This window comes from Equus asinus, chromosome 13 (genome assembly GCF_041296235.1).
Source record: "Equus asinus isolate D_3611 breed Donkey chromosome 13, EquAss-T2T_v2, whole genome shotgun sequence".
Classification (NCBI taxonomy): domain Eukaryota; kingdom Metazoa; phylum Chordata; class Mammalia; order Perissodactyla; family Equidae; genus Equus; species Equus asinus.
In genome coordinates, this window is record NC_091802.1 from 56,420,689 (window position 1) to 56,434,493 (window position 13,805).

At 44.1% G+C, this 13,805-nt stretch overlaps 1 protein-coding gene across 7 annotated transcripts in view; it reads right to left on the reverse strand.

Moving 5' to 3' along the window:
• RNF157 (ring finger protein 157) overlaps positions 1 to 13,805 on the reverse strand; it is a 71,829-nt gene that overhangs the window by 36,036 nt on the left and 21,988 nt on the right. Inside the window, exons 1-2 of one of the 7 annotated variants that reach the window (XM_044744579.2) lie at positions 7,609 to 7,807; positions 7,103 to 7,202 (exon numbers count right to left, since the gene is read on the reverse strand). The exons of 4 other annotated variants lie outside the window; for them this stretch is intronic. In XM_044744579.2, coding sequence (XP_044600514.1) covers positions 7,103 to 7,159 — 57 coding nt within the window. In that variant the 5' untranslated portion in view covers positions 7,160 to 7,202; positions 7,609 to 7,807. Of the gene's footprint in view, positions 1 to 7,102; positions 7,205 to 7,608; positions 7,843 to 13,805 lie in introns of those variants that run through there. 2 more of the 7 variants (XM_014839893.3, XM_070483665.1) reach the window with 2 other exon arrangements.

A 13,805-nucleotide genomic window follows, 5' to 3' on the forward strand; every position in this document is an offset into this window, starting at 1 on the left:
AGTTAATAATCTGTCAAGAAAGCATAGCCTCTTTCATGTGTACATAGATGTTCACACACATACAGAGATGCAAAGATATCCAAAGTCATTCAAATGTATATTTATGTACCCATTTATGCATATATCCTTGTGTTTATATACATATTCATTCATTTGAGCCAGAGGCAGAGAAATACAATATTTAGCCTACATTGCACTTTCTCTCTCTACCGTAAATTACTTAAAAACAGACTGGTCTAAAATTTTCTGCCCTCTTGCCAGCTAAATGAAGGATTTAGATTCTGAAAAAAAGAAAAGAAAGCACAGCCTCATCATTAAGTGGGAAGTCAAAAGTTCAGCAAGAGGATTTAGTGACTGGCTTCTAACAAATAAATTATGGAAAAGGAAAGATTTATAGTGTATAAACCTGACAGACACCACCTTGACCAAGTGATCAAGGTCGCCATTACCACTAATAAGTCAAGAGCTATTATGGACCTCTGATATGGTGCCATGAGAAAGGCACTTACCTCTGTAGTATTCTTCCCCCAAATCTATAAGCTTGATCTAATCACAAGAAAATATCTGAAAACCCAAATTGAGGGAAGTTCTACAAAACACCTATCCAGTACATCTCAAAATTGTCAAGGTCATGAAAAATAACGAAAAACCACGAAATTGTCACAGATTCGAGGAGATGAAGGAGACAGGAGAAGATCCCAGGACTGAAAAAAGACATTAGTGGAAAAACTGGCGTAGTCCTAATAAAGTCTTAGTTTTTAAAAACAGTAAGGTACCTATGCTAATTTTCAGTTTGGATAAACGTACTATGGTTATGTAAGATGTTAACATTAGGGGAAGCTGGGTAAAAGGTATATGGGGATTCTCTACTATCTTCGCAATTCTTCTGTAAGTACAAAAAAAATTATTTAAAAAAATAAGCCCAGCAAGAGACATTCTGAGCTGAAATGGAAAGCAGAGGATCTCAAAGTGGAGGGTGTAGGTCTTGGCTCTTGTACTACTGATTGTGTGATTTTAGACAAATCGCTGTATCCTGCTGTCTCTACTTCCTTACCAGCAAATATGCTTCACGATAGCTACCTCATAACTGGTGAGATTAGAGGCTGTACTAATCAAGGTCCAATGGGGAAGACGGAAACCATACCAGTTATTTTAATAGAGAGAATTTAATATAAGGAACTGGTTAAACAGGTATTGGAGAACTAAAACATGAAAAGGGGACATCGAGCTGACAGAGAGAGGAACTGCAGGAAGCAGCTGCCACCCCTAGGGCTGAGAGAGCAAAGGGGAAAGGTTGGGGTTATCAGATCTTAGAGGCCAAGTGAAGCTGCGACTCAGATTTCCTACTGCCCCCCTCACGCCTTCCAGCCCTGCAGGCCCTCTAGAGCCCCCTGTTGGCAGAGCAGCGCGGCTGGCAGAGTCCCTGCTCCAGCACCACCCGGCTGAGTTTAGCGGGCCGTTCGGGGCTGAGAGACAACAACTTAACTGTTAACCGCGAAATAACTTGGCAGACTGTAAATGTTACCCACGGGTGACGATTATTATAATTTCTTCTATTAAGTGCCTAGGCTAAGTGCGTGCTCTGTCTCTCTTTAAAAAGTATTTTACCGTGTGAGTTAGCGGAGGATATATACGTTTTTGGTGTCACCAGCATTTAAAATTGCCATGGATGGTAAATATGGCTAGGGACTACATTCTATTCTATAATTATAGCAACCGTTCTGGCAAAGCTCGTTTATCACGGCTGCCTTCTAAAGATAAAGCGTATGTCTGATTAATTTCTGTAATAGTAGGGCTACTATTTTAGTTGATTGGCCTGGTAAGACCATTTTAGAGAATGAAATAAGTGGGCTGCTTAGGGATGCTATTTTCGTGCAACCAATTGTCAAGCTATTTGACTCAGAAGTCTTTGACTTTTATAGACCTTGGTAGAACAGTTTCATTACAATTTACGGCCACTACATATCTCTTTAAGAGCTGAAAAAGTTAACCAAATTTTTCTTTGAATTGTGACACCACTAAGTACAGTTTCCCGTAAGTTGGGGCGTAGAATGACAACAGGAAACAGAGGTGAGAGTGTGCACACTTAGTTTCAGTATGTTTCAAAGAAATTTCGAGGAAATTCCTACGACACAGATGCTCTAGCTTCTCTGGTCAGTACCATAGCAGTTCTTTGTGCTCTGGGTTGTTAAGAAACAGCATCAAACAACAATCTCAACGTCCCAGTGTTTAGTGGCGCTTTCCAAGTCAGCAAAGCTCATGTCATAAAGTTCCCTTCCCAGAGCCTCTGGAAGACCATGTGTACACTTCATTCATCATTTTCCCCATGTGTGTATGTGTGGATGTGTCTGATCTTCCCACGAGATTATAAACTTGAGGTCAAAACCCATGTTAGACTCATCTTGGCAGTACCCAGAGTGATGAGGCCAGCACACGCAGAAAACAGAAATGGTTATCAGTAGGATGATATATGAAGAAGATCTTCCGGAGAGGACAGCATGTGCCCACAGTGACCCTCCAGATTTTTAATATTTGCCCCTCAGACTAAATGGCAGGCTGGCGCTATTGATGCTCACAAAATACCTGAAAGACACAGACTGCCAGGTGGTTTTTTTGTTTTGTTTTGTTTTTGTTTTTTTTTTTTGAGGAAGACTAGCCCTGAGCTAATATCTGCCAATCCTCCTCTTTTTGCTGAGGAAGCCTGCTAACGTCCGTGCCCATCTTCCTCTACTTTATATGTGGGGTGCCTACCACAGCAAGGCGTGCCAAGCGGTGCCATGTCTGCACTCGGGATCCGAACTGGTGAACCCCTGGCCGCCGAAGCAGAACGTGCGCACTTAACCGCTGCGCCACCGGGGCCGGCCCCAACCATGTGTTTTTTAATAAAGGGTTTGTGGAGCAATGTATATTAAGTTTAACGAGGAGCTAAGACCCTCTGCTCCTGCCAGTGAGCTGTGTGTAAGACTGGAGAATGAAAATGAAACGATTCAATAAAATGAGTACGCCACCAGGAGCTGGAAGACCCAGGTTCTTGCCTCGGTTCTCACGCATGTTGATAAGTGAGACCTCGGATGAGTAATTTGAGGTCTCTGGGCATCCGTTTCCTCATGTGTAAAATGGGATTTACAGCCCTTGTCTATCTCATAGGGTGATTAAGATCGAGTAAAAAATGCTTTAAAAATCATACAGTGCTATGAAAATATAGGTTATCATTAGTGATCATTAGTGATTATCATTAGTGATAATGTTATCTTCTTTAAAGAATTCTACCTGTAATGCAATTTCGAATACTTGGAAAAAAGAATGTACAAACGAAATATCAGCAATTAGATAATTATCTCTTATCTATGAGTCTCAAAGCACTTGGAGTAAATACAATTAGGACATATCTCACTTTGTTGTGACCCAGGAGAATTATTGTCAATATGCCACATACTCTATTGGAATTCCACCTCTTGGGAACAGCAAACTCCCCTGGAGACATATAAACTCTTAGCATAGTGACTGGAAGGCTCTTTGAGATTCTCAGTTTATGATTAGAAGGAAATGGAAGACACTCTCTCAAGTAAAATGCAGACTCAGCAAGCCTGCCTATTGTCTGGTGTGACCATGGTGGTGTAATATCAGTGACTTCTGCAACGTGATCCCAAACAATCACGAGCCGTTGGAGAAAAGAAAGCGCAGGTCTGAGGCAGACGGCTTCTGTCCTGGGGTGAGACCCACGCACCGCTGCTGGGGAGCTGGGACTGATGACTCTGGCTGAGGGCCACTGATGCAGGAGCAACCCTGACCTGCAGCCCCTCCCATAGTATGTGCACACACAGTGTATGCACCTCTCGGTGGCCCACACCCACAAGCAGGGGATCCCTGGGCTACGTGGAGACCAAGACTCAGAGAAGCACTGGCAAGTCTACCGACCACCCCTCCTTTCCAAGACATATTCTTTTTCTTTTTAAAGTCAGGTTTATTGAGATAAAATTTACATCCTGTAAAACACAGCCTTTTTAGTGTACGGTTCTACGAATTTTGACAGACACATATAGTTACATAACCACCATCACAATCAAGATACGGAACATTTCCATCACCCCCAAAACGTTCCTTCGTGCCCTTTTGTAGTCGATTCCTCCCTCCAGCCCCAGTCCTTGGCAATCATTGACCTCTTTCCTAGCCCTATAGTTTTGCCCTTTCCGGAACGACAAGATACTTTCTTTACAACGCTTAAATAAAGCAGCCAAAGGCCTCATTCAACTCACACAGATCACTGTGCGTTCAGCTGCCATAGGAGCCTCCCGTGTGTATTAGGAGGCGAGAGCCAGCGTCTGATGGGTGGGAAAGGCAGCAAAATTCACCAGAGCGTGAGATGACTGCGAGCTCCACTGAAGGCCGCACGTGTCTTAGTGAGGAGGGAAGTGACTCTTTCAAATCCAAAGACAAAGACTTCTTCTTCTTCTTTTTTTTTTGTGAGGAAGATTGGCCCTGAGCTAACATCTGTTGCCAATCTTCCTCTTTTTGCTTGAGGAAGATTGTTGCTGAGCTAACACCTGTGCCAATCTTCCTCTATTTTTTGTATGTGAGATGCCGCCACAGCATGGCTTGATGAGCAGTGTATAGGCCTGCCCCCAGGATCTGAACCTGCCAACTCCAGGCCACAGAAGCAAAGTGCACAAATTTAACCACTATGCCACTGAGCTGGCCCCACAGACCTCTTATTTTAAATTGTCTCTCTATAAATATCCTGGTTCCCTCTTCCACGATTGCATAGTACTAGACACAACTAGATTTCCTTCCAGGTTAGATGAACTTCTGGTATTAAAAGAAAACATAAATTACTGTAGCTGAAACAATATATGATTAATAGGAAAATTCTGTTAAGCTAAAAAGCTTGAGTTTCAAGAGAAGGTTCTTCTTCCATCTTGTCAGTCTAGGCTTGACCTCACACTGAGTTATTTTGTGTCTGGAAAAATACTGAAGTTTTACTGAATTCTGCAAGAATCACTCACGAGCTTCCTGCACAACTTCAGGCTAACACAAAGGAAAGCACAAAGAATGTATGAATGCAAAAAAGGGACAATTAAGAGCCCCCTGGCAAACCCAGAGTGAGGGAAAGTGCAGATTACCCTCTAGCCCAACACATCACATTATTTTGAAAATATTTTAAAATTTTTACAGAAGGAAAATCCTTGTCTTATAATTTTAAAGCCTAAATTATATTGCTTATTCATTCCTTTTCTACTCTATGTAATAAATTATATATATATTATACCTTATATTTTATGTATATAAGTAAATCTGTATAAGGGGTTAGTTATCAAATTTTGAGATGTAGTTTGGAGAAATGTAGAAAATTAAAAGTTAAACAGTGCTTCCCCGCTCCCATCTGCCCAGATTCAAAAATCCGCAGCAATGAATGTAAAGACCTATCGTAGGCCTCCCAATCAACCTGACAGAATAAATCCACCCATTTACCTCTGCTTCCTTCTGAATTCCCACTGAAACAACGGTAAAGGGACTGAAAAAGAAAAAAGTGTAAAGCCACAAGAACAAAGAAAATGGGAGAGGAAATGGTAACGAAAAGTTGGAAGCTGAAACACACACAGACAAGTGGAAACTGATTTAGGAGAACAGAAAAGGCTGACGTCTCAAACAGCAGAAACATTCACGCCCAGAGCCCCAGAAAGGCTTAGGAATTGGAGGCAGCAGGTCTTCCTAAAGCTGGGGTGCAGTGAGGCTGGAAAGAGGAGACTGGGAAAGTCTGCATGAAAAGCATTTAGACTCCGAGATCTTTTCCCAGACACCATGTGGCCAGGAGACCACCTGTCCCCTCTGTAACAGAAGATTGGATGTCTACCAGAGAGGAAGTCAGAGGACTGACCCAGGGACACCGGGCACAGCCCAGGGTGAGGGAGCCCTTCTGAAAACAGGGTGAAGCCAAGGCCTCCACACCGAGGCTTGGTGAGACCTCCCCAGCCTCTTCCCCCCTCGCCTGCCAGGATGCTTGGCAGTCAGACTTAGTACCCACTCCCCTGAGCCCCAACCCCAAGCTGGACACGAGTGGAGTCCTCACTGGAGAAACTAGATACGGTCACCTGATTTCTGACAAAGGTGCTGCTGAATGCAGCAGGGAAAAGGATGGAGGGTCTTTTCAACAGTCGGTGCTGGATCAATTTAAAAAAAGAAAAAGGAAAAAAAGAACCTCGGCCCCTACTGCACATCATACCTCAAATCAATTCCGGGTGGATGCAATCCTAAACTCGAAAGGTAAAACAACACTATGAGAGGAAAACCAGAGCATCTTCATGATTTGGTACTGGAAAGATTTCTTAAAGAGGATACAAAAAGTGCTACCATATAAGAAGAAAATGGATACATTGGACTATATCAATATTTAGAACTTCTGTTCAACTAAAGATACCACTAAGGGAGTGAAAAGGCAAGCAGACACTGGGAGAAGATATTTGCTACACACTTATCTGAGAAAGGACTCATATTTCCTTAATATTTCCTTACTAAGAGAGAAAGAGCAGATAAGCTAAGCGAAAAGATTTGAACGGCCACCTCACAGAGGAGGAAGCCAAACAGCCAATAAGTGTATGTAAAGAGGCTTGAGCTCATGAGTCATCAGGAAAATGAAAACTAATTCTACGTACCCACCAGAACGGCTAAAATGAAAACGATGGAAAGCACTAGGTGCTGAGGCTCGAAGCCCTGCTGGTGGGAATAAATTGGGTATAATTGCTTAGAAAACTGTTTAGCAGCATCCACTATATCAGTCTCTGTGCCCCAGCAATGCCACTCCCCGGGGACATTCCTAACATGCACGCACATACTGGTGTGTACACATATAAACACACGTAGGAGAATGTTCACAGCAGCTCTATTCATAATAGCTAGAACGCCAAATGCCCCCCATCAACCGGGGGGATGAACTGTGGCATACTCACAACTGGAATACTATACCACAATGAGAACGACCACAATGTGCAATGGCATAAATAAGTCTCACAAACATTCTGAGTCAAAGGAAGGGACATAAATGGCACGTGTTGCACTGTTCCACTTACATAAATCAAACCAGGAGAGAAGTCAGGACAGTGGTTACCTTGGGGTGGAGGCAGTGATTGGAAGTGGGTACCAGGGGAGCTTCGGGGCTGGCCATGTGCTATTTCTTGATCTGGATGCTGGTCACAGAGCTGTGTTCACTTTGTGAAAAACAACTGTACATGTATGATTTGTCGCCTTTCAGTATACCTGTCATACTTCGATAAAGATCATTTTTAAAAAGGACAAGCCAGCCTTATGTAAAAGGATCTAGAATGATCCCCAGGATACACTATTCAGCTAAAAAGCAAGGGCAGAAGAGTGTACAGGATGTGCAGTGGTGTGCTGGCGCCCCACCTCCGCCCCCTCACAGGTCTGGGTTCCCATCCCCCAGCTGCTGAGAAGGTTGGCCACAAACAGCCTGTGGTGGTTCCCTCACCAAGAAGTGGGAACTGGAGCCACCTGGCCCAAAAAAGTCCCCCTGATCTCTCCTTCATCGTACCTCCCCAGGGCAGCCAACAGCCAGTGAGTCACTGACAGCGGGGTACAAAAGGCCAGCCTCCTTACCTCCAGTCGGGGCCAGTCTGCGTACAAGTTGTACTCCAAAGCTTTCCCGAGGGACCAGGCTGAAGCAAGTCTCCGCCAAGACCACATTGTTGCTTAGTGTTGCTTCCCTGCCCCATCTGGCTTCTGTTATCCAGCTTCTCCAGAAAGCATTCCTTCAATAAACAGCTTTCACAAAGATCTCCATCTCAGGCTTGCTTCCAGAGAGCCTGACCTAAACCAGTTGGTCCTAGAAGTTGCCTAAGGAAGTGGACTCTGCAGGAGGAATTTTGGGGGTGGGTCATCCATCAGCCAGCTGGCAATGAGGACCCACCCCTGAGGTGATGGTCCCTGGCATGCTGTAGTAGTGTGACATGTGGCAGGGGATGCACTGGCTGGTTTACTGTCTCTGGTACAGGAGGTACAGGACAAAGGGTTATAATAAGGACTGTGGAACTGGGTAGTTGTTATTTAAGAGCCATGCATTCATCGAAAAGGGAAAAGACAGTCTCAGCTACAGTGATCAACGATGCAAAGCCAAGTGTGACAGCCAGCCTCCTTTGGCAACATTTAAAGACACTCATCTCCTGCAGGCACGGGACCTAATTGTAAGGAATGGCAGAACGAAAAATAAGGCTGAACTCTCAGCCCAGCAAGTCTGCTAAGCCACAGTCAACGCCCTGATGGGGAAGGAGTGAACTCTAAGGCTTGAGATGGGGGTGTCTGTGTATGTTTACCTGAGAACCACGAGCCCCAGATTCCCTGGGCCTGCAAAGCGGCCAGCTCCCTCTCCCTGGAGGATAGAGGCATCCCCTTGTTGAAGGCTGCACCGCAGTCTCAGACAAGACAAGCACCTTGTCAAACAATGCTTACCCTACAAAGGACCTGCCCCCATCTTCCCTCCTGACCACCAGATCAAAATCGGGGTCAAATCTCAGGCCCTGCTGGGCGTGCTAAGAGAGGAGCAGGTTATTATGCCAAAGATGCTTTAAGGCCAGGCTGACCATGCACTGGCAGGAACGGGAAGCATGTGTGGGAGTGGATCCTGAGGGTGCTGGATCAAGGGGTGTGGAATATAAAGCTGGATGAGGGAGAGCCTGTTAACATGAGGACATCCTCTCATGACACAGAATTAGCACCTTGGCAAGGACCTGGGGCTCATATGTACTGGTGGGCAGGGGCTCCTGGGAGCTTGGAAAAGCAGTGGACCGCACTAAATGATTCCAGAGCTGGCACAGCAGTCTTTAGAAGAGAAGATCAAAAGGCTTAGAGGAGTAGGCATGCCAGAATGGGCCTGCCGCATAAAACGGGAAGACCCATTAGCTGCCACATCCTTTGGGAGGGCCCGGAAGACACAGTGATTACCAAAGCCGGGATTCTGCCTCTGTATCAGGGGCCTCCTCTTCATTCCTACTGCTACCTGAGATCACCTGCCATCAATTCTCATGTGGACAACTGGTTCCCCTTATCTGTTCTCACAACCCAACAATCACCTTCTGTCGTCTGAGTGATCTTTCAAAATGTGTACTATAGGGGCTGGCCCCGTGGCCGGCGGTTAAGTTTGGCGCGCTCCACTTCGGCAGCCTTGGTTCAGTTCCCCTGCATGGACCTACACCACTCAGCAGCGACCATGCTGTGGCAGCATCCCACATACAAAACATAGGAAGATTGGTACAGATGTTAGCTCAGGGCAAAAAAAATTAAAAAAAAAAATGTGTACTACAGGACTCTCAGTTGCAAACCCATTAGTTCCCCATGCCGACAGGATAGAAGTCCAAACCTGGCAGGAAGGCACCACAGCCCCGTGGTCTAGGCCTGGCTCCACAGCCTTATCTCTTGCTGCATCTCCCCCGACCCTCTGGATGGACCCTACACTTTAGTTGCGCTGAGCCATCTGCGACACACAGACTTCACCTTGGTTAGATGCCTCTGTGCCTGTGCTCATCAGCCCCTCCTCCAACATGTTCATGCTTCCTGGCTATAGGATAAGTTCCTGGCGGCAAGGATTGCATTTTATCTGTCTTTGTATCTCTAGTGTTTAACATGAGGCTGGAATATTGCAAGTGTTCAATAACATGTTAAGTGAAAGTATGATTGAATGAGTCCATCAATCAATGATGTGTGTAATAGGGGGGGGGGGGGCCGGAGATCAATAGTGGGCATGGCCTGAAGATTATTAAAGAAAACTACCTTCTCAACTAGTACGGAAACCAAATTAAGAACAGAGAAGAAGCTATTTCCTCCTCCTGCTTCTCTACTTTCTTCTCCCAGTACGTAGTTTTATAACCCAAATTGATTCGGAAATTCTTACATAAAGAAGGTAACCTGCTGGGTCAATAGCTACTAAAAACTGTTCCTGTTCCTCATTCATTTCCAGCAGTTTCTTCTCCAGAGAATTTTTTTTCCCTTCTCTCATAATTTCAGGTTACATTGCAACCTCTTTCTATAGCTTTACTCCATAAAACTCTACCCTGAAATCTACACACCAGACAGATAAAACCATGATCCCCATCTCACATCTCAAAGCGATGCAGCAGATCCAACACACAATGTCCTACTTCACTAACTTCAGCCAACGCAGCATCTTTAGCTAAAGAAAGGAGCAAACTCAGTTGATGCTTTTTGCGTTAAAAAAACAAAAACAAAAAACAGGGCCCGGCCCCATGGCTGAGTGGTTAAGTTCACGTGCTCTGCTTTGGCAGCCCAGGGTTTTGCTGGTTCGGATCCTGGGCGCGGACCTGGCACCACTCATCAGGCTGCTGAGGCAGCGTCTCATATAGCACAACCAGAAGGACCTGCAACTAGAATATATAACTATGTACTGGGGGGCTTTGGGGAGAACAAAAAAAAATTGGCAACAGATGTTAGCTCAGGCACCAATCTTAAAAAAAAAAAATCTAGGCAGTAGTTTCAAACTATCTTCTCTAAGATACTTATTAGCTACAAAGGGAAAGGTGGTAACTCTACCACAGGGAAACCCATGCGGAAGGATATCTCGATAAAGCTGTCATTCAACAAAGTAATAGAGATGCGATCGGTGGGCACAGGGAGGACGTCTTAGGTGCTGGCAGTCTTCCATTTCTTGACCTGGGTGGTGGTTACTAGGGTGTTTGTTCAGTTTCTTTAAACTGTAGATATATGGTTTATACACTAATATATAAATATTTCACAATTCACAATAAAAAAGTGAAAAGAAAAAAACAGTAGAAAGTAAATTAAAAACAGTTGTTTCTTGTTTGTAATAAAGATAGTTTAAAAAAAATGGTGGTGGGAACAGCTATATCAACTCATCTGACTTCTGGAGCACCCTTCTGGGACCAGAACCTCAGCGTGAAGCTGTGCTCCGAGACGGCTCACTGGCCTCCGTCCACTGCCACCTGCTCACACCAGTGGGACCCCTGTCATCTGATGATCCATCTGCTACAGAAACCCAACTCCATCAAACAGAGATCTCAAGGCAGAAAGCTTCCAGAACAGAAGCCACATAAAAATCCCCTTTACAGGGCCAAGTAGCAAATGCTTGGACCCAACTAGCTTCTAAAGCTGTCTTTTTTATGCTATAACTTACTTTCTAAAGATGTAGTTAACTTTACACATAATGTTGTCTCTTATTTTATGCTCTTATCTACCTAAAAAAACCCAGCTTTTTCATGTTATCTCTGGAATCAAGAGAGAACTGAAACTAACTCCTGCATAAAATCTACGATATGGTTATATTCTCTCAGTATTTGAAAATATGGCTATGATGTTATCTGCACACTATAAAATAGTCTTTGTTTACATAATCTGCATCTATTCACACTAAGTGGCAGGAAGCAAATTTCCCTAGATAAGAAAGGCATTTGAAATAATTTCTTCAACTTTATTAAGGATAAAAAATAACATAAATACAGTAAATTTTTTTGGCAAGAACATAAAAACAAGTTAAATTTCAAAATTGAAGACCTACAATAATTTCATTTACATAATTTTCTAAAACTGAATAACCGTTTCTTCCCTAGCCCGATACTGGTGTGCACATATGCCCTAGAAACTGAATGTAACGCTCACGTTCATAGCAGCATTATTCACAACAGCCAAGACGTGGAAACAACCCAGGTGACCATCAATGGATGAATGGCTAAACAAAATGTGGTCTAGCCACACAATGGGATATTATTGAGCCTTAAAAAGGAAGTAAATTCTGACACATGCCACAATATGGATGAACCTTGAGGACATTATGCTAAATGAAATAAGCCAGTCACCAAAAGACACATGCTGTAAGATTCCACTTATATGAGGTCCCTAGAGTAGTCAAATTCATACAGACAGAAAGTTGAAAGGGGAGTTGCCAGGGGCTGTGGGAGGGGGTTGGGAGTGAGTGTTCAATGAAACAGAGTTTCAGTTTTACAAGATGAAAAGGGTTCCGGAGACTGGGTGTAAAACAGTGTGAATGTACTTAACACTCCTGAACGGTACACTTGAAATGGCTAAGATGTACATTTTATGTTACGTATATTTCGCCGCAAATTTTTTTAAAAACTGAAAGTAAAATAAAAGGTTGAGAAGATCTCTTACTGAACTGAGCAGGTGGTCCCCTCCGGGCAGAGCCGAGAAGCCGGGAAGCACGGGTTATAAGAATGCTATTTAAAAAATCCTTAAGTAAAACCGTCTGTAAAGCCCTGAACCATTTAAAAAGTATGACTATTCATTCCCAGTTTAGCTCTGATGGTCTGGGTTCCCTTTACTCCCAGGTTGTCCCAGAGCAGGCCATGTCCACACGGCATCTACTGGCTCTAACGGTGGATCACTGCACCGGGACACTGAGAGGCGAAGCTCCCGGCTCCATTCCTTATCGTGCTTATTCTCATCTTTTTGGCATTCTCCACAAGCCCTCAACCTCTCTTTAGCACATATCCCAACCCCACCCAGCAGACCACACCCTTCCTTCAGTTCACTGAAAAAAGGCAAAGCCATTATTTCATGAACTTCCTTAATTTTCCCACTTCTATATATTTTCCTAGGCCTGTTCCCTTCCTCTGCTCATCACTGGTCCCTTCTCCACTTTTTACGAAAATTAAAATGCTTTTAATTTACAAATGAAAACATGTTCACTGGGGAAAATTTAAACAACACAGAAGACAGTGAAGTGAGAAGGAAGCACCCCCTCACCGATGGACCACGAGTTACCACGGGCACAGGCGAAAAGGCATTGTTCGCTCATGTCTTTTTATGCACAAATCCATAACGCACACATACATATATATTGCTCTACACTGTTATTTTATCAGAAATGAAATCAGACTCTACATTATATAGAGCAACTTGCTTTTTTTCAGTAAAGGATGTGGTCATGGACATATTTTCATCTCAGTGGATACAGATCTACTTTATTTTTGGCTGAATATCAGTTCATGGTATAGACACGCTGGAATTTCTTTCACAGTTCTCGCCTGATGTGTGGAAAACCCACACATCTGCTGTCCAAAGTGAGTTAGGGTTGCAGTAGAATATCGAGGGCAGAGGAGACACACAGGAGCATGTTGTGCCTTTACAGAGAGACTTGGAGAAGTGAAATAGCTGGGCCACAGCTAAAAATTTACTAAATATTGCCCAACGGAATGCCAAAAAACAGTTGCAGTATAATTATAAAGGAAGAAGATAGCATGCAAAAGGCAAAAAACCCAATCAAACACACACACACACACACACACACACAAAGAGGCCTGTTCACACCACGGACTTTAGGACTGTGCTGTGGACTCACGTGCGTCTCCCCTCAAATCCACATGTTGAGGCCCTAACCCCCAGTGTGACTATATTTGGAGACAGGGCGTTGGAGAGGTAATTATGGTTAGATGAGGTTACAACAGTGGGCCCCGCTAGATGGGATTAGTGGCTTTATAAGAAGAGAAAGAGACAGAGAGATTACTCTCTTTCTGCCATGTGAGGACACAGCAAGAAGGCAGCTGTCTGTAAGCTAGGAAGAGCCCTCACCAGGAACCGAATCTGCCGGCGCCTGGATCTTGGACTTCCAGCCTCCAGAACTCTGAGAAGTACATTTCTGTCTCTATCAGTCTCTGGCATTTTGTTATAGCAGGCTGGGCAGCCTAAAACAGGCTCTGAGGCAATCGATACCATGATACTTGTACTGTGACCAACCTGTCTGGTGACGTCAGGGCCAAGGCACAAACAAATCTGCAGACAGAACACGTGGAGTGCAGCCCTTTTAAGTGGCA